A 20,189-nucleotide genomic window follows, 5' to 3' on the forward strand; every position below is an offset into this window, starting at 1 on the left:
TGGTGTTGCTGGTGTGTGTTGCTACTGGTTGGAAGTTCTGCTGGTTGCTTTTGTTTCTGGTTGGTTTTGCTGCTTGATGATGGTGTTGATGTTTGCTTTTGTTGCTAGTTGGAGGTATTGCTGGTTGTGCTGCCGGTTGGTGGTTCTGCTGGTTGGTGATGTTGATGGTTAGTTTTACTGCTTGTCGGTGGCGTTGCTTGTTGGCGGGGCTGCTGGTTGGTGGTGTTGCTGGTTGTGCTGCTGGTTGATGGTGTTGCTGGCTGGTGGTGCTGCTGGTTGTTGTTGCTGGTTGGTGTTGTTCCTGGTTGGTCATGTTGCTGGTTGGTTTTGCTGGTTTTTGGAGGCACAGGCCGACAGACCCTTCAGCACACTGGGTACTGCTGATGGCCAGTCCACCCTTAACTGGTGGTGGTGTTAGTGGATGTTGCTCCTGGTTAGTACTGCTTGTTGGTGGTGCTCCTGGTTGGTGGTGCTGCTGCTTGGTGGTGCTGCTTGTTGGTGTTGTTGTTTGGTTTTGCTGGTATTTGGAGGCACAGGCCAATAGACCCTTCAGCCCACAGGGACTGTTGCTGGTTGGTGGTGTTGCTGGTTGGAGGTTTTGCTGGTTGTGTTGCTAGTTGGTGGTGTTGCTGGTAGGTTTTTCTGTTGGTTTGTTGTGTTGCTAGTTTGTGATGCTGGTTGGTGGTGCTGCTGGTTGGTGGTGATGCTGGTTTGTGATGCTGCTGGTTGGTGGTACTGCTGGTTGTGGTTTTGCTGGTTGTGGTTTTGCTGGTTGTGTTGCTACTTGGTGATGTAGTTGGTTGGTTTTGCTGCGGGTTGGTGTTTCTACTGGTTGGTGTTGCTGCTGGTTGGTGGTTTTGCTGGTTGGTGGTGCTTCTGGTTGGTGGTGTTGCAGATATGGTGGTGCTGCTCAATGGTGGTGCTGTTGGCTGGTGGTTTTGCTGGTTGTGTTGCTAGTTGGTGGTGTTGCTAATAGGTTTTTCTGTTGGTTTGTGGTGTTGCTGGTTTGTGATGATGCTGGTTGGTGGTGCTGCTGGTTCGTGTTGTTGCTGGTTTGTGATGCTGCTGGTTGGTTCATGGTTTGGCTGGTTGTGCTGTTGGTTGGTGGTTCAGCTGGTTGGTTTGCTGTTGGTTAGTGGTGTTGTAGGTATGGTGGTGCTGTTGGCTGGTGGTTTTGCTGGTTATGTTGCTAGTTGGTGGTGTTGCTGATAGGTTTTTCTGTTGGTTTGTGGTGTTGCTGGTTTGTAATGCTGCTGGTTGGTGGTGGTGCTGGGTGGTGCTCCTGGTTTGTGTTGTTGCTGGTTTGTGATGCTGCTTGTTGGTGGTGCTGCTGGTTGGTGGTGCTGCTGGTTGGTGGTGTTGCTGATTTGTGATGTTGCTGGTTTGTGATGCTGCTAGTTGGTGGTGCTGCTGGTTGGTGGTGCTGCTGGATGGTAGTGCTGCTGGTTGGTGCTATTGCAGGTTGGTGGTGTTTCTGGTTGGTCGTGTTGCTGGTTGGATGTGCTCCTGGTTGGTTTTGCTGCTGATTGGCGTTTCTGCTTTTTGGTTGGTGCTGCTGGTTGGTACATACAGATTAATGATAAAATCACAACGTGAACCTGGAACCTGCTGGTCAAAGGTTGATTTGCAGCTAAGACAGGAGCATTTCCATGCAGAAGAAAACTTTACCCATGCATTATGAAAGAAAAGGTCATCTATTAAGAATGGACCTGATGAGCTTTTTGTTGAATATTTTACCTGCCATCTCAATAAACCCACATCGCAGCTTTTACTGTAGTTGAATTTGTTGTTGTTCAAAATACAAATCCAGGAAGTGATGGTGGACACTCATATGTCCACCAGTCCAGGACACAACTTACTAAAGTCTATACCAGGTCATTGGTGAATTGATTACTTTGGGTGTTTTATTCTAAAAAACATTTAATGCAGTTTATGACTTCCTTAGTATTGTAACCTTTCGTGAGCCCAACTGCTGGCGGCAATGGCAGCAGAGCTACAGGTTGGGGTAGGGGTGATTCCAGGTAGCCACCCTCATGAATGATTAATCAAACTCACATTTCCAGGTCTGTGTCAGTCTGCTCTGGAACAATCCATTACTTTCAAATCATTCCCAGAGTAATTGCTCCCTGAGCCTGACCCTGACACCTTATCTGTTAGTTTTTATTTTCATGGTGCACGCTTTCCATATGTTACCCTAATAGTTGCTATAATTCTTGTGCAACAGGGCTCTAGCTTTATTAGTCCTGAGCAGGAAGTGAGAAGGACTGAATGCATTTTAATAAAACCCCTGTAGCGACACACTAATGGGCTGACATCAAAGAATTTGCATAGAGATGAATTACGGCCACTCGCCTTGACGTGACTTTTAAAATATGATTGAAGAGGTTATTATTGCTGCACTATTATATGTGTTAACAGGTTATTTTAGCGTGGCTAGTGCTAAATTTAAATGAGAACAAAATACTTGGGTGAGGAGGTCAGGGGTATTCATTGCCAGAGTCTACAGAAAGTGCTTATTCTGAGTCCCCACTCCACCTTCGTCCCTCATATTGGACCAGGTATTGTTTCCACACTGCCCATCATTCAGGAGGAGCACAACCGGCCTCCGACTCATAATTAAATACAATGGCTTTCTCATTCTGATACGGTCAAAGGCGACTGAACTCTCCCAATCAACGCAGATGTTTATGAGTTAGAAAGGGTTAGTTAGGTCCTCACACACTGAACATGAGGTCATTAATCCTATAATAAACACCACACACACACACATATATACGTACAAATGTGTCCACCAGAACCTGCTGAATTTGTAATTGTTTTTACAGTGACTTGGGATTCCTTGCTGCCATTTATAATCTGTATAATGTCTCCACATTTAATTAGTTGCAGCCAAACAGGTGTTTGGTTACCATGGTGACCCTAATGAGCCACTGTTAGCAGTTTTCACATGTCAAATGGGTTTGACTCATTTTGTCATCAGTAGAGAACATTCTAATTGAGAGTTACATGAGTTACAGTAATGTGAGAGATGTTTGAACAATTTCAGATTATATATTGTTTTTTCTCTCAGTTGTTATTAGTACCTTTGTGTGTGTCCAGTCAAGCCCACAGTCAGGGCCAAGGGACGTCCATTCTTAGCCAGGCTCTGCTCAGCAAGAAGCTTTGACTTCTGTCCGTTGCTCCATGCTGGTTTAGGATTGAGAATGAAACTGTAAATGAGAATTGGAAGCAATGTACTGCTTACTTTAGATTGGTAAATTACTAATTTACTGAATCTGATTGTTTTGAACTGTCACTGTTCTGTTTGTGAATAGGTGAGGTTCCACTGTGATTTGGTGGAATGAATTGGATTTGAACTTTTGTGTTAGTGACGTGACTCTTCTTGTAAAATATCATCAATTAACGGTTTATCTTCATGAATAAAACCAGAGGAGGATCTAGTTGCTGTATCGAGCAGCTCATAGTGCTCATACTGGTCCAGATTAGGGTTGGGCATCGAGCATTGATCATTGATTGGAACCGGTTCCCTGTTCATTTTTCCCGGAATCGTTCAAAGTGTTTAATTTCGATTCCTAGAATGCCGACGGAAGAGGAATCCGCGGCCGATCTCCGTGAAAAATAAACTTGATCTGCAAATTGTGATCAATGCTTTTCAGAGCTGATCACACCAGCTGTCTGTGTGCAGCACCAAGTCCCCCTCCCCCCACCCGGCGCGCAGCGGCCAAATATAAAAAAACGCGTTTGCCGAACTTTTACTCCGTCATATAAACTTTAATTCCTGCAGAGGAAACTTGTTAAAATACGTCAACATGGTGGATTTAATAGAAGCTTTAAAGAACAAACTCTGGACGGTGTGAGGTGAGTTTGTCTCACTACAGAAATAAAAACACACACCGAGCATGAGCAGTCAGACGCAGCCAGCTACATTTAAGTTTCACTTTCTGTTCTGACTGAATGCTGCTGCAGCATGGAGGTGTAGTTCTCAGTCATCCTGGACACGATCATCCTGAGAGTTTTAGCTGAAAACAGCGGGTTGTTTCTGGATATGTTGGAGACATTTAGCCTCTCATCCCAGAGGCTTCTTCCAGACTTTGGTTGTGCTGCAAGTCTTTTTCTTTTTTTCTCCAAAACAAGTTTTTGTCTAAATGAAGGTGATGTTATTGTTCATGGAATTAAAATTCATGTTAAGTTAAGATTATTTAATCAAGTAGGTAGGACTTGTGGTTAGCTGGCTCATGTAAAACATGTCATGCCTTGAAAGAATCGGAATCGGGAATCGAGAGGAACCGGAATCAAAACAAGGAATTGAATCGGAGTCTGAATCGTTCAAAATCAAACGATGCCCAACCCTAGTCCAGATTCAGCTGGAGGTTTCTTCCTGTTAAAAGGGAGTTTTCCTCTCCACTATCGCTACATGCTTGGCCAGTGGGGGATTGCTGGAAAGTCTCTGACACAATAAGTCAGTGACTCCATGCATTATGTAACTAATTAGAATTGTTACATAAAGTTACATAATGTAACATTATGTAACTAATTAGAATGATGAACTGAACGCAACACACTGATAAGTAGGTTAATCTGGAATGTTTGCTTTGTAAAGTGCCTTGAGATGACTTTTCTTGTGAACTGGCTCAATATAAATAAAATTAAATAAATTGACACTTTTTAGATTTACTTTTAAAATGTTCCAGTGTTTATGTTCCGATATGTAAAACCCCAGAAAGTTCTTGGTCGCCATCCCTGGGCGGCATGGACGTAATTCTAACTTTAGAAGTGGGGGGGACACGGAGTGGGGAGGGGGGGGGGGGGTGAATCTTTACAGTACGCTCTAATGGGAAACAGGCTTCAACACAAACAGTTGTTTTCTGCTTGGTCCTAGAGCTCAACCAGTGTCAATTAAATATAGCGTAATATTGTTTTTGGATGGTAAAAAGTGCAGGGGTCAAAACTTGACTTTGGAAAGAGTGGGGGGGACATGCACCCCCCCCAATTACGTCCATGCTGGGCGGACTGCTGATTAGACTCATGATGACACAATAAAGTTTTTCATGCAATTCTGTGTATTTTTTCCATGCACCCTGTGGTTCATGTAAAACCAGAGATTATCTGGGGACAGAAAAATAGTTTGGCAGTCAGAGCTAAAGATCCCTCTGCTGCCTCAGATACACAAACCTCTATTCAAGTCAGCAGGTGTGTGTGTGTGGGGGGGGGGGGGGGGGGGTACATACATTAACACAGACTCATAATCAGGTAATGACACAGAAGTTGTCATTAAGTTTCTCAAGCACACAAAGCAATTAACAAAGACCTTATTTCCACGTCCGCTGGGCGGCTGATCGTTGCAGTCGGATGACGGCGTGCTGCTGCAGGGATGACTGACATCCTCTAAGAGTGCTGCTAAGGCGCAGTGTTTCCACTCAACCATGAATGTGTTGTTAGAGGAGGTAGCAGACAGTGCTTCTGCTGAACATAATGCAGAATCCCCAAGTGCTCCTTATCAGAGAACTGCAGGCGTGCTGGAAGGAGATAAGACCGCCTTTCATGTCTGTGGGAGCTGCAGGCTCCCGTGACACATGTCCTTGTGTGTAATCTTGTGTAGTACATGGTCAGCTGGGAGCCTGTCAATGAGCTCTTTATAAAGGTCGACTCACACATTAGTCATGCTGGCAAACAGGGAAGAATTAGTGGGAGTCAACAGGTGGAGCTGTCTGCTGAAACCATGCTAACAGGTTGGATTCAGTTTGGGGTGGTCGGTCGTTTACAAATACAAGTGAAGAGTGAGCAGAGCTAAAACCACTACAGGCCTGTGCATTCATCTTCTGCTCCATCAGTTTGGAATTAAACCAAACCACACCTGTCTGGTTCCTCTATGGCTACAGTGGCCCAGAGGGTCAAAACACTACAATTAAATAAAAAAACAAATCAGAAAAACGACAGATAGATAGAAAACCTCTGAAGGTGCAGTCGGAGCAGCAGCCAGCCGGCTGACAGAGTGAACAGATGCTGCCGTGGGTCTCTGAGGGATGGGGCCATGTTCACTACACCTGGATTACATAAAAACAATGTTTCCCCCACCTGGAGTCAACAGTGAGCTCATTGCCTCCACCTGGATCTTCATGGTGCTGAAACTGTCAAACTGCGCTGGGAAAACATCACAACACACCAGAGCGTTCATTCACTTACAAATCTAAAGCAAACATTGGAAAGCAAATGCAGATCTGATTATTTTATTGTTGCACAAACGGCTACTCTCTAACAGTGACTGTTGCAAAGTGAAAGATTTTCATGCAAAACAGAAAAGGTGAAATTTCCCACTGAGGCCCTGTTTTTGTGCTCAGTGAGCATGCTGACTGGCTCTAGAGGGACCTGCTAAAATTAATAATTTAATACATTTTCTGTTCAATTACAAAGGTCCAACAGGCTGTGATTAGGACCCCTCTGTGGGTCACCAAGTCTGGGGTCTGAGGTGATTTACAGAAATCAAAAAGAATGTTTAAATTTTGAATGAAAGCTGTCATGGGCTGAAGCTGTGTTCATTATGCTCCTTCATTTAGTCTGTTTATGAATGCGCTTTGTCATTGTTTATCTTTTGGGTCTGAAGATAAAACAGAACTATGTGCCGTTACAGTGACCGGGGGAAACGTGTCAGAGTTTCTCGTTTGCTGACAAAAACACAAAAAAGACAAAAAATGATGTGAGAGCAGCTCTATTAGATATTACTGAGATAATTTAACTAACCAAGTAGAAGCCTATGAAGAATTATTTTTATAATAATAATAATAATATTGTTGTTGTTGTTGTTTTTATTGTTGTTGTTGTTTTAATTATTAATAATAATAATATTGTTGTTGTTGTTGTTGTTGTTTTTATTATTGTTTATTATTATTATTATTATTATTATTATTATTATTATTATTGTTGTTGTTGTTGTTGTTGTTAACACCAGGCAGAAACTAGAAATAAAAAATGTTATGATAAAGAATTTATTTATGAATGCATAATATGATTAAATGTAAAATGCTTTGCTGTTCTTGTTTAATAATTAATAACTCTTAAATTGGTCTAAATTTAATAGAGTCATAAAACAACAAGACAGATAAAATATGCACACATAGCGAGCTACTGCAGGGATGACTGACATCCTCTAAGAGTGCTGCTAATGCACAATGTTGTTGTTTTTTTGTCACACACACACACACACACACACACACACACACTAATTTCTTAATGATGAATTAACTCTTTTCTTGCATCTGGTTGTTTTTGGGTCTGGGCCGAGTGAGCTGAGTGATCTGATAAAGAGCGGGTCAGAGTTTTGCATTTTACACGTTATAACACTCACAATGTTCAGAATTTGTTTCCTTGTTTTGTTTTTATTGACAGGTGGTGATCATGGACATCCAGCTCCTCCTGAACTCTAACCTGATATTTTCGGCACCACCAGGAACCTTTTACCTCCATCCTGGACTCCATGCAGCAGCAGCTGTAAGGGCTGAATTTAAAAGAGATTTGTATTTTTAAGAAACACTTTTCATGTAATGAAATGAAAATGTCAGCATGAAGGAGGAAGAACTGGTGAGCAGCCTGATCAGGGTTAGAGACAGTTCTATAGCTGGAGACGGCAGCAATACTGCAGATCAATAAAGTCTGGTGCAGTAGGACAACAACACTTTTCATCTATTTCTTATGGGTTTTAGATGTGAGCTTTATGTGGTGGAGCGCTGAATTAAAGCAACACAAAGTGGGCAGTTTCAGATTTGTATTTGTTCATGTTGGTTAAACATCAGAAGAGAAAATAAAGCTCAGACTGACCAGAAATGCTCCTGATGTTTTTAGTCACACAGGCCTCAGAAAGTGGTCTGGGAAAAAATGGAAACTCTTCTAGAGATTTTAAATATTCTTCATCCTTCCATCTATATTCATTTTAAATACCAATGAGCATTTTGATCTAATAAAAAAAATCTTAAAATAATGACAAATAACCTAAATATAAACATTCTTCTTTTTATCAATAATTATTTAATCTACATTTCTTCTTATTTTGTATTTTCTGCATGAATTTTCTTTACTTACAAAAGCTGGATCCTAGAGTTTTCTCTGTAAATGAACGCATCTAACTTCTTAACTTAAGCTAACTCAGATTATTGTCATGTGTCAAAAATAAAGTATTATTTTTTTATTATTATTATTATTATTGTTGTTGTTGTTGTTGTTGTTGTTGTTATTATTGTTGTTGTTGTTGTTATTATTATTGTTATTATTATTATCATCATCATTATTAAACATTTATAACTATTTTTCTTTTGAGTAAGTGAAAGCAGCAAACCTTTTACATTTTGCAGGTTTCACTAAGCTGAATAACTTCATTTGCTGCTTCAGTGATCTTTTATAGAGGGGGTGTTTTGGTTTTTGGTTAAATGAGTAACTTCAGCAAATAAAGAATTAGCTTTTAAAAATGCAATTTTAAGTAAAAACAAAATACAAACCAAAACTATCAAACCCAGCCGGTTCTAAACTAAAGTGGTTACATTTTTCAAAGTGCTGTGTCTTTCACAAGCCCCTCTCTTGTTCTGTGTTCCAGATTAGGAGGCAGCTAACTAAAACATTTTCTCTCCTTCTTTTTGATGGAGCTTCACAACTGTTCCCATCAACAGCTCAGTCAAGCTTAAACTCATCAGCAAATTGGGAAGGTAGTTATTGGAAATGTTATTTAAGAGTGTAGAATATTTTTGGAAACACAGATGGAATTCATTATTATTTATTAAAAAAACACACACATTTGTGAAAGCAGGAGACGGGCTGTTTCATTTTCTGCTGGGACACATTCATGGTAATGTTCATGTGCATGTGATCATCACTGATGCATTAACATGTTAACATCATGAGTCTGAACTCAATTATGTTGATTTTATCTCACAGTTTTCATTGGTTCAATTTTTCCCTTGTTTTACACATTTGTCTTCTTCTAGAATGTTTCACCTTTTTTGTAATTTGTAATCTGTAATTTGAATTGCTTTTATTTTCTGATTTATTCACTTTATTTAACTTTTGTACTGTACAGTGTTCAGCGCCTTGGGCTTCCTGACAGGGTTGCGGAAGGCGCTTTATAAATAAAGCTTTGATTTGATTTGATTTGAAGGGCAGGAAGACTCTGCATCATCTTCATCAAAATAATCCAGAATAATTGTTTTCAGCTTTCAGCCTGAACAGGTTAGCTCTGTCCGCAGGTGCTGGTAGTTAGATAGATAGCTAGTTAGTGTCCCACTTAAAGCTAGTTAACCTGGATGTGTGATGTCATGGAGGACCAGCTCTTTGGAACCTGACCACATGTTGAGAAGATGCTGTGTGTGTGTGTGTGTGTGTGTGTGTGTGTGTGTGTGTGTGTGTGTGTGTGTGTGTGTGTGTGTGTGTGTGTGTGTGTGTGTGTGTGTGTGTGTGTGTGTGTGTGTGTGTGTGTGTGTGTGTGTGCGTGCGTGTGTGCGTGCGTGCGTGTGTGTGAGTGAGGTGGAGGAAACCATCCTGAAGCTCTGTCTGGCTGACGGATCAACGGAAGCAGGACGTCCGTCAGTATCTCTGCACGTTTCAGAGCCCAGTTTTATTCTGAGATACTCAGAGATTACATCCATCTAGTCGTTTTGGGAGGACTTACTCATTTAAACATCTTCAGTTTGATTTTTAAAAATAATTGTAAATGATATGAATGGAAAATTGAGAAGGAAAGAAGCCTATTAAATAGCTGGAAACGTCGCCACACTTTTCTATTCTGTTGATCTGTTTATCATCTTTTTAATCTGCTGATTAATGACAAGATCTTCTGTAACAGCGAGAGGTCTACAAGGTCATCAGATCCACCAGGACCCTTTGAGCTGAAAATGAAGTGTGGCCCCTCTGCTCTGTTCAGGGCCAGCTGTGTTCATGAGCTGAACCCGGGGCCCCTTGTGCCCAGCTCATTCATATAGCAAAAACCGCACAGACCAATCAGAATGATATAGAGGGTCAATCAGTCAACTCTGGTCAATAAAGGACAAACCATTAGTAAATAAAACAGGTAAGATTTTATGCTGATTTCTTTATAACAATTCATTTATGGCAGACATAAATTATCAATATTTTCTTATTTATGCATAATAAAGAAAAACACTTTCTGTTTAGCAATAAACATCTGAAAACATCCCTTCAGCTTAAAGTAAATGTGTAGATTTATTTCTGTTTCTTTGTGTTTTAGACAGAACATCTGTTTGATTAGGAAAACAATTCGGGGTGTCAGTCAGAGATCATTTCTGAGCAGAAATTTTAAGTGTTTTTGACTTCAAACATATTTGGAATGAAACAAATACTAAAAGGTAATGTTGAGAAAGCAGGTTTGACATAATCTGAGGCCTCATGATCAAAATGAATCAGCTGCAGCAATCAGGAGGAGAAAGAGGAACAAAATCAGCCCAAACTGAACCCCTCATCATAAAAAACACACTATCAAAATAATTTGAGTGTTTTTAAAACAATAAAAAGATAAATGAAGTGCCTTTTGTGTCATTACGTTAAACTTTAGGAAACAGTTCATTTAGTAATTATTATGAATAAAATAGCAGTCAGGAAAAGTGAGTGGGTACATCTCTGCTAAATTGTTATTATTATTATTATTATTATTATTATTATTATTATTATTATTATTATCGTTGTTGTTGTTGTTGTTGTTGTTGTTGAAAACGTTAAAGTTAGATTCATAAATTCATTGTATTAACGACGTTGTTATTTTGTTATTTTTAAATCTAAATGAGTTTGAATTAAACATTTTTCCAAGTCAGCAAAAGTCAGCTCATTTTTTTTCTTTTTTTTCCACCCAGATTTTAAAAAATAACAAATAGGGTTAACCCAAACCCTAACCCATTGAAAGCTTGTTAAGAGGCGTGGAATTAAAATTTTCTAAATAACGATTTACTGTGGATAGTTGTTTTAGAAAAATGTGTCTCTGTTCAAATAATAATAATAATAATAATAATAATAATAATAATAATAATAATAAAGGAACAGCGCAAATCCTGCGGGTTTAGTGAGAATTTCTGAAGATTAGATGCAGTTGTAGGCGTGTTGCTTTTTACGCTTTAAACAGATTCAGTCTGATCCGGTTTTGTGCAGAATGACCTTCAGAGCCGGTTCAATGAACAAACAAAAATAAAATTAAAAAAATAAATAAACAGGTTATAATAATTATGTGTGTCTCCAGTCAGAGAAAAATAACTTTCAAAATCTCTCCCAAAAAAGAGAAAATAGTAACGGAATTTACAGAAAATATTTATTTAATTTTTCTGCTCAAAAATATTTAGACTGTGACACGACTAACGGGGCCTAATGTTAAACAATAATAAATATAGTGAATTACTACAGTAAGGTAAATAACCGGTTTCGGTGATCGGTTTTTCTGTGGTCAGCAAACGCATCGCAGCAGTCCTCTAGTCTAAAAAGTGCTTAGAGAGAGAGAGAGAGAGAGAGAGAGAGAGAGAGAGAGAGAGAGAGAGAGAGAGAGAGAGAGAGAGAGAGAGAGAGAGAGAGAGAGAGAGAGAGAGAGAGAGAGAGAGTGTGTGTGTGTGTGTGTGTGTGTGTGTGTGTGTGTGTGTGTGTGTGTGTGTGTGTGTGTGTGTGTGTGTGTGTGCAGGTGCTGCTGCGTTCACGACCATCCTTAAACTGACGGATCATGAGGCGTTCAGGAACCAGGACTGATCAGGCTGATTTAGGAGCAGCGCATCAGTACAAACAACCAGCAGGAACAGAAAGAAGCTACACAGAACCGATCCACAGCCGGTTCGGTTCTGTTCACACAACTCACGTTTCTATTTACAGGAAAGGCGGGTTTTCTCTGCCGGAGCGAGTCTGGACCCGCGGGAGTCCTCCGCCGCTAAAAGTCCCTTGGGGTGTGACCGGCTCCCAGAGTTCGGTTTGGAGTCAGAAGAACACTCGGTGGGTCAGAAACGGAAAAAAGGCCAGGCATTAGGAGCTGTCGTTCTCTGACGTGTGCGCGAGCAGAGAGCCCGGTTTGTGTTTCTTTAGAAGCTGTGTGATCTTCTCGTCGTCCGAGTTCGGGTCCAGAGGCTTGTTGTAGTCGTCATCCTCCTCCTCGTTGTCCGAAGTGCCCTTGAGCCTCTCCGTCTCCGAATCCTGCTTCTTCTTAGCGGAGGCCATCTCTGCCGCGTGCTTTTTTCTCCACTTGGTCCTCCTGTTCTGGAACCACACCTGGCGCGCGCACACACATCAATCAGTTCATGTGCGTCTTATTTATTCAGGTTTTTGTTATTTTCTTGTATCAAGTGAATCAGATCCTGATTACGTCTGATTGAACCTGCAGCTACATCCGGGTTTAGCGAAATAAACCCAGAAATAAAAATGATGCAGAAAAAATGTGAGTCTTTTTTTTTAAATATTCTGAACATTTTTTCATATATTTTATACATTTTAAATGTAAAAAAATATATATTTTTCTGTAGAAAATAACAGACGCGCGCGCGTGTGTGCGTTACCTTCACTTGGCTCTCCGTCATGCCCAGCGAGTAGGCCAGCCTCGCTCTCTCCGGACCCGCCAGATATTTAGTTTGTTCAAAAGTTTTTTCCAGAGCGAAGATCTGCTGTCCGGAGAAGGTGGGCCGCGTGTGTTTGCGTTTCCCGTCCTTATCCAGCAGGACGGAGTTCTGATCTGCAACACAAACCGAACAGGCGCATCAGTTCTGACAAGGGGCCAGCAGGGATTGTGGGCCCCATAAAGAAAGATCATATATCATTTAATTAAAATTAAATGGGGCCCCTGCACGGGCCCTTGCCCCCACACGGCTCCCTGCTAACAAAAACACTAATAAATAAAATAATAATAATTCCGCATTTAGGCATTTTACAAAATAATAAAATTTTTGGATAAAACGTTCACACAGTATTTTAATAGTTTAGTTTGATTTTTGCAGACCCCACCACACACACATACTCACACACGCGCGCGCAAAACTCACGAGGTGAACACGCAAATCTGGCGTCTCTCCAGTGCGCACTCTGCATTACTCCGGGCCAGAAGATCGGCGTCCTGCCCGGGAGGTCCGCCAGTGGTTTGGGGTACCGGGCCACGGCCACTGCCGCTGCGCTGGGGCTGAAGTAGAGTCCGGGAGGTGGCGGGGGGCTGAGGCTGCTGAACCGGGGCAGTCCTGACAGAATCCCCGCCGAGGAAGAAGCAGCCGCTGCCGCCGTGGAGCCGAGGGTAGAGCCGGCGGGCCGGTTGAGGATGTCATTAATCCCGTGAGGAGTGGCGGAGGAGCACTGCTGCGGAGAACCGAGCCCCGAGGACAGTCCGGTGGAGCTCTTGATCCCCGGTGAGGACACGGCAATGCCGCCCGGGTTGGGGGACGTGGTGGTGGGGGAGGTGGAGGAGTTGGAGCAGGTGGAGGAGAGCGGGTAGGCCGGGTACAGAGGGGTCTTCATCTCGGTCATGCTGTGCAGAGCTGCCAGAGGGGGGGTGCTGAGGAGGAAGGCGCTCTGTCGGGAGCCGTCCATCTGGACTGCTAACATTCCCACCTGTGTGAGGGACCCGGGAGGACTGGGTTCGGTCTGGTCGGGTTCGGGCCCTGCAGCGCGCAGAGAGCGGACTTAGACTAAAGCAACAGTCTCTTCCTGTCGGAGCCCATCTCACATGAAAGCAGATCCACAAACGGTCCAGAAAAGCGGCAACAAAGTTCCTGCAGACAATTCGGGTTCGGGCCCCTGTCAGGTCCAGCGCGGCGCGCGCAGCAGCTCTCTGATCGGTCCTGGAGGAGTCCTGAAAGCTGATCCTCTTCTCCGGATCTGGTTCAGCTGCAAGTCCAAACTTTCAGATGGTGTGTGTGTGTGTGTGTGTGTGTGTGTGTGTGTGTGTGTGTGTGTGTGTGTGTGCGTGCGTGCGTGCGTGCGTGCGTGTGTGTGTGTGTGTGTGTGTGTGTGTGTGTGTGTGTGTGTGTGTGTGTGTGTGTGTGTGTGTGTGTGATGTCTGTGACTGGATTGGGGGACCCGATCGTGACGTAGCCAGTCCAGCTTCAGGAAGCCCCCTGATTGGCTGCGCGGCTCGACTGCTGTCTGATGAAGCGACACGGAAAAGTGAAGGAGAACAGAAGGAGGAAAATAGATGAAGGGATAAAACAGGATGGAGACGAGCAGAAGATTCCTCCAGAGCGCAGAAAGGTCCGATCAGGTCCCTCTTTGGTCTGATTAATCTGAGTCTGACACAGATCCGCTCCTGTTTTTATCATAAACCAGTCCGTCTTCTGGTTTCTTCAGCTGTTCTTGTCTCCGGGACATTCACAGTTATTCCTCCTCGTGACTCCGTCTCTTTGTTTTATTGATCTGTTTTCAATAATTGTTCTTTATAAACCAGTTAGATACATGCGTGTTGATGCAGACTGTAAACAACCCTGACTGGGAATCAAACCATTGCGCTGTCTAAAGAAGATCCAATAAATAAATGGGACGCAGCTGTTCCGAGACACTCCAGGAAAATAACTGATCCAGCCCACATGAACAGAACAGCTTCATCAGAAATATTTCAGTCATGCAGAATCTGTTCATAAAAACTGTTTTCTTGTCCAACAGCAAAAACAACCCGACATGATTTCTGGATTTGGAGACCGCCAGGCCCACTTCCTTCCTTTGGAAAAAACCGAATGTATTTGAAATTCCATGCTCTAAAAATTAATGGAATTATCTTTTACTTCCGGCTATTCATGTTGATCAGGTGTTTTTGCTTTCATGTATCTATAAATAAGTTATCACTCAGACCGAAACAGTGTTTTCTCTTAGACTTTAGTTAAAAATAATTTACAGCACAAACATGCGCATACATGTTATAAGTTTTTTCTGACTGAGCACAAAATCTCCAGCTACTCGGAGCTCCGTGCTCTCTCTGGAGACACTGCAGAGCTCACAGACAGAACCACAAACAGAAACGCACACTTCTTACGTTTTAATCAACTGAATGGTGATCTGGATCATTTAGGCGTGACAGAAATATCAGAGACATGTTTAACTAATTGATCAATAAAGTTTATTTTAGAGATTTGGTGGAATCTTAAAACAACTCGAGGAAACAAAAAATGTCATCTCTAAGCAGATTCCACCTGAGCATAATCATTTTAATTAATTTATTAATTTATTTATTTATTTCCTATAAAGTATATAAATTGACTTTAACAAAAATCAGAAATATTGTGTTTCTGCGACCCTTCCATGTTCAGCACTGTGGTTAAATGTGCTTTACAAATAAATATGGTATGGTAAGTGCTAAATATATTTAAGAATAAAAGTTAGGTTGGAGCACTCCGGTCAAATAAAGTATTTAATAGGTGCAGGTGAAAAAAAAATAAAGTATTTAATAGGTGCAGGTAAAAAAATAAAGTATTTAATAGGTGCAGGTAAAAAAAATAAAGTATTTAATAGGTGCAGGTAAAAAAAATAAAGTATTTAATAGGTGCAGGTAAAAAAAATAAAGTAGGTGCAGGTAAAAAAAACTAACGTATCACCATATTGCTGTCTTCATCAGAGTTACATTAAGTGTTTCAATCAGTTCATACACACAGGTGTTTGCAGGCTGATTAGACAACAACATAACGGTCATAATCACACAACAGTCATATTTGCCTACTGTATATATGTTGTTGCAGCATTTGGTTTACTACATTGACTACAACTCACTGTTTTTAATATATGAATATTATTTGTAAATAGATGGAAATGAATCCTATTCTGCTTGATTTATTTGGACAGGTACTAGCTCTACCTCTGGTCCAGCATTTTACTTCACAACCAATGAGATTATGACCATTATGTTGTTGTCTAATCAGCCTGCAGACACCTGTGTGTCTAAACTGATTGAAACAATGAAAATGTAACTCTGATGAAGACAGCAATGTCGAAATGTTCGTTTATTTATTTATTTTTTTACCTGCACCTTTTAAATACTTTATTTGACCCGAGTGCTCCAGCCTTCCTTTTTATTTTTAAGTTTCAAGTACCAGCTGTTGAGCACTGGCACTCATTTGGATGAAGCGCAGTGTGTTTAATTCCTTCTTAGTAAATATGTAGTAAGTAATTAATTAGAAAAAATTCATCATAACTAATAAAAACCCCTAGGGGCAATATGGGTTGCAATTTCATGTGGGATAATAATGTCAGTATAAAAATTATGATTCAACACACTACAGTTTAATGTTTGTTCAAACATCTATATATTTTTATAAATATCTTTGGTCAGTATTTTTTCTGAGCAAAAATTAGTAATATATCAGTCAACAAGCAATGACCTGCAGTTAAAAATAAAATGAAACAGAAACTAGACAAAGTGAGGGAAGTCAGTGTGAACAAATAACTTGAGTTCCTACATGACAACATTTAATAAAACGCTCTGACTAATGATCATCATCAGCCCGAGCTCCTCCGTATGCAGGACTTTAGTCAGTTTGATGGTCTGGAGCACACAGGTGTGTGTTAACACAACCAGCACAGGCCTCAGAGAACTGCCCATCAATCTGAGAGAGGTTAAAGGGCATTTTACAGTGATAAAGGTAAGTTACAAACTTATACAGCTAACAAACTTGTTTCACTTTCCAATAAATCCACCCAGAGGTCAGAGGTCAGTGATCATTGAAAACCCCCAAAGGCTCCATCTACAGGCCTCAGCTAGGTGAAGGTTAATGTTACCTGGATGGGTTACCAGCAGAAAGTCTAAAAAGAAACTAAATGAATGAATGAATGAATGAAAGAACGAACAAACAAATGAACGAATGAACGAATGAATGAATGAATGAATGAATGAATGAATGAATGAATGAGAACAGAGACTGTTTTGTGGGAGATAAGAACTGCTTGGGCACAAGGATGCCCCACAAGCTGCTGAATTATAGGGTTTATATTGTTTTCCAATGAATGTTTCAATGCCGCAACTTTCAACCAGATACGTTGGCGTTGCCCCATATTGCCCATATCCACATTTATAAAATTCAGAAGTAGAAAATGTAGTAGTTTGATCTGATGGTTTAATAGACAAATATAACACCAAACATAATGAATTATAATAAACTGGACTTTGATGTACAAGTACAACCTCCAGTGAAAACAAAGAATATTAGTGCTTGAGCATCCATGTGAGCTGATCCTCTTTATGCAGAAACACATGAAAATAAATCATTACTTTCTAACTGGATTATTGAGAAATATTGTTGCCATGTCTGATGCAAATAAAAAAGCAGCAAGGATGTTAAGAACGGTGTTTAATCATTTTAAAGACAAAATAAAGTTACAATTCTGTAAATTTCCTTTTTCTGACACACTGGTAACGTTTGGTTATAATGTGATGGCTTGTTATGTCCCTTGTGAGGATGGAAGAATAGATCTTGCAGTGCAACCGATGCGTGCAACATGAAGCACGTAAAAGGTGCGGTGCAATAGCGCCCTCGTGTGGTTACAGTCTGCACCAGCAGACACTTGTGCTCCACCGAGGCCATGTGAGGCATTCTGATCATCTCATAATAAATAAAACTGTTTGGACCAGACACTTTCACTTGAAGTAAAAAGGAAAAAACGTGTTACATGAAAACCTACAAAGCTAACATTGGCTTCATTTTTCAATAAAATAACTGTGAAAGAAAATTATTATAGATCTAAAAGTTATGTATGTTAGTTTAAAATTGATAATGCACCCAAAAGTAATTATAATTAGTTTAAACCAGGTTTTATTATCAGATACAAGTTTATTATCTAACAAAAATGCATTAAATGAATTATTATAAATTCAAGCCAGGCTTTTTGTGAGGATAAACATTTATTATTAACCAAAAAGTAGCTCTCAACTTACAGGCACAGATCTCTACACAGATAAAAAAAATGCACCCAATAGACAAGACAGCTTCATTTACATAGCACATTTCCTATACAAAGGCAACTCAATCTGCTTTACAGCAATAGTGAAAATATCACATAAAAAGAAACCAGGCTGAGATGCACCTACTATTTACAATGGCGCTCCCAATGGGTTGCCAAAATGTCTGGCCCCTCAGGAAAAGCCGGTGTTAATAAATCATACTAATGCTAACTCAAACGATAAGTTAATCTTATTTGATCAAGACAGAAATGTAAAACACAAAAAATTATACAAATAATAAGTAAAGAAATTACCAGAATAAAAAATACATGTTTCTGCTTCTCACCATTTGAAAAAAAAATGTTTTTATTTCCATAATTTCTGAACACAGAAACAGGTAAATTGAACAAAAAAAATTAATTACTTTTTTAGATACATACAGCTTTTTAATTAAAACGAATAAAGGAGCAATGCAGTGCATCACCACAGGCTAAACTCCCAGAGTCACCACAAAGGCCTATTTGGTGCGACACCCCAAAATTTCTTTGGTCTTGTCTGGCAAGCTATTCTTATCAAAATTTTCTGGAGGCGCCCCTGACTATTTGGGGAATAATGTACCTAGGTTATTGCACATGATGACTCAATGTGAACAGCCATATAGCAGCATGACGTACAACAAGTACATAGCAGTGAGCAGTCTCCTGTGTGGGTTACAAGTTCTGGCAGTCCTTAGCAGCAGTGGAAGGTGTGTGTGTGAGTGTGTGTGTGTGTGTGTGTGTGTGTGGGGGGGGGGGGGGGGGTCGCCTCAGGACCGCCTAGAACGTTCATGTTTTTGGAAGCAGGCTCAAGACCCATCTTTTTAGCTTAGTTTTTAACTGATGTTTAACGCTTTTTTAAAAAATTCATTGAGTATTTGCATGGGTTACTTATCTATTTGTTTATTTATTTGATGTATTCTTTCTTTATACGCTTTTTTAAAACTGTTTTTTACCATAGATTTATGATCAACATAATTTTAATTTCTATATAACTTTTTATATTACAATTCTCATTTTAGCTCTTATGATTTTATATTTTAACCTTAAATTAATTTAACCTTTTCCCAGTGTTTCCTCTGTGGGTGCCCTGTGCCCAGGGGGCGGTGGTCGGCTGTGGCGGCCTGGGTGCTTTCCAGGTGTGCCTGGGTGGAGGCGGGGGTCTCCGCCCTCCCTGCCCTGGGCGCCCTGTGTCGGTGCCTCAGCTGCTGCTGCGGATCTGCTGCTGTCGGGGCGGATGACTCCCCTGATGGCGTTTCCTTATTCTTATCTTTTTATTGTCAGACTGTTTTTAAAATTCTGGGGATGGGAGGGAATATGGGTATGTGGGGCCTTTTATGTTTTTTAAGCACTTTGAGTTGCATGTATTGCATGATTAAGTGCTATATAAATAAAGTTTGATTGATTGGGGTGGCTTTCATAGCTGTGGGGAAAGTTAAAGTCCCATAGTTATTATCACACCCTGGTAAAATTCATCTCTGCATTTGACCCATCCTCATGGAGGGGAACGGTGAGCTGCAGCAGTGGCTGTGCTCGGGAACTATTTGGTTGTTAACCTCCCCAGTAAAACCCCGTAAAGCTGAGTGTCAAGCAGTGAGGCATTGGGTCCTATTTTTAAAGTCTTTGGTGTGACCCGACTGGATATCGAACTTCAATCTCCCAATCCCAGGGAGGACACTCTACTACTAGGCCACTGAGCTGGTTAGAAGCTGTCCTTCAGTTCTGAGCTCAGTGAAAGGGGTCAGCAGCAATACACCTGGCTTTCTTTGACAGTCTGCCAGCGTTTCTGGAGTCGACCTATAAGCAGGTTGCCCACAAACCGCTGGCTGGTCTTTCAGCACCTGAGCCAGATCTTTTTTGTTCTCGACTGCAGTTTCCATACCAGACAGTCATGGCTGAATCATGGCTGTGTAAAAGTTCCTGAGTAGCTGGGGAAGAGGCCCTCTTCAGTTTTATCATGAAGAACAGCATTTGTTGGGCCTTTTTCACCAGAGGTGTGCGGTGACTAGGCCAAGTCCAAGGTGACGTGGATGCCCAGGAATCTGATGTTGACCGCACACCCAACTGACTCCCCCTGGGTGAAAAGTGCTGTCTTCTTGTAATCCATGATGGCCTCTTTGGTCTGGTGTTGAGCAGCAGGTTGTTAAGTGTACACCGTTGATCCAGGTGCTGGATCTGAATTCTGACCACACCTGGGGTTGGTTTGTGAGAAAGTCCCTGATCCAGAGGCATACTGAGGTCAAGAATTCCAGGTTGAGGAGCTTTACAATCAGCTTGTCGTGTTAAATGCTGAGCTG

The 20,189-nt window shown here is 41.2% G+C and overlaps 1 protein-coding gene and 1 long non-coding RNA gene across 3 annotated transcripts; both read right to left on the reverse strand.

Annotated features, from left to right (window-relative positions):
- Positions 1–1,151: 1,151 nt before the first annotated feature.
- On the reverse strand, positions 1,152–6,831 carry LOC139070455 (uncharacterized). Its single transcript, XR_011520955.1, has 3 exons — positions 5,309–6,831; positions 3,084–3,209; positions 1,152–1,555 (listed from the first exon to the last, which is right to left on the reverse strand). It is a non-coding gene; the product is annotated as an uncharacterized lncRNA (long non-coding RNA).
- A 3,205-nt stretch (positions 6,832–10,036) lies between these two features.
- nkx6.1 (NK6 homeobox 1) lies at positions 10,037–13,860 on the reverse strand. Of its 2 annotated transcripts, none has more exons than XM_054744065.2 (3): positions 12,972–13,860; positions 12,513–12,685; positions 10,037–12,228 (listed from the first exon to the last, which is right to left on the reverse strand). In XM_054744065.2, exons 1-3 carry the CDS (start codon positions 13,540–13,542, stop codon positions 11,986–11,988), a joined length of 987 nt encoding a protein of 328 aa, XP_054600040.1. In that variant the 5' UTR covers positions 13,543–13,860; the 3' UTR covers positions 10,037–11,985. The 2 variants fall into 2 exon arrangements, with proteins under 2 accessions (XP_054600040.1, XP_015829971.1); XM_015974485.3 differs by having other exon boundaries at positions 12,993–13,856.
- Between the last annotated feature and the right edge of the window lie 6,329 nt (positions 13,861–20,189).

Source organism: Nothobranchius furzeri, chromosome 6 (assembly GCF_043380555.1).
Source record: "Nothobranchius furzeri strain GRZ-AD chromosome 6, NfurGRZ-RIMD1, whole genome shotgun sequence".
In the NCBI taxonomy this organism is placed as follows: Eukaryota; Metazoa; Chordata; class Actinopteri; order Cyprinodontiformes; family Nothobranchiidae; genus Nothobranchius; species Nothobranchius furzeri.

What these genes read in the sequence shown, in the direction of transcription:
- nkx6.1 (XM_054744065.2), bottom strand. Translation starts at nt 13,542, where the DNA reads ATGTTAGCAGTCCAGATGGACGGCTCCCGACAGAGCGCCTTCCTCCTC. An exon ending in TGAGTTTTGCGCGCGCGTGT is followed by an intron (nt 12,686 to 12,971) that starts GTGAGTATGTGT and finishes TTTGTGTTGCAG; the next exon opens with ATCAGAACTCCGTCCTGCTG. An exon ending in TGACGGAGAGCCAAGTGAAG is followed by an intron (nt 12,229 to 12,512) that starts GTAACGCACACA and finishes TGCGCGCGCCAG; the next exon opens with GTGTGGTTCCAGAACAGGAG.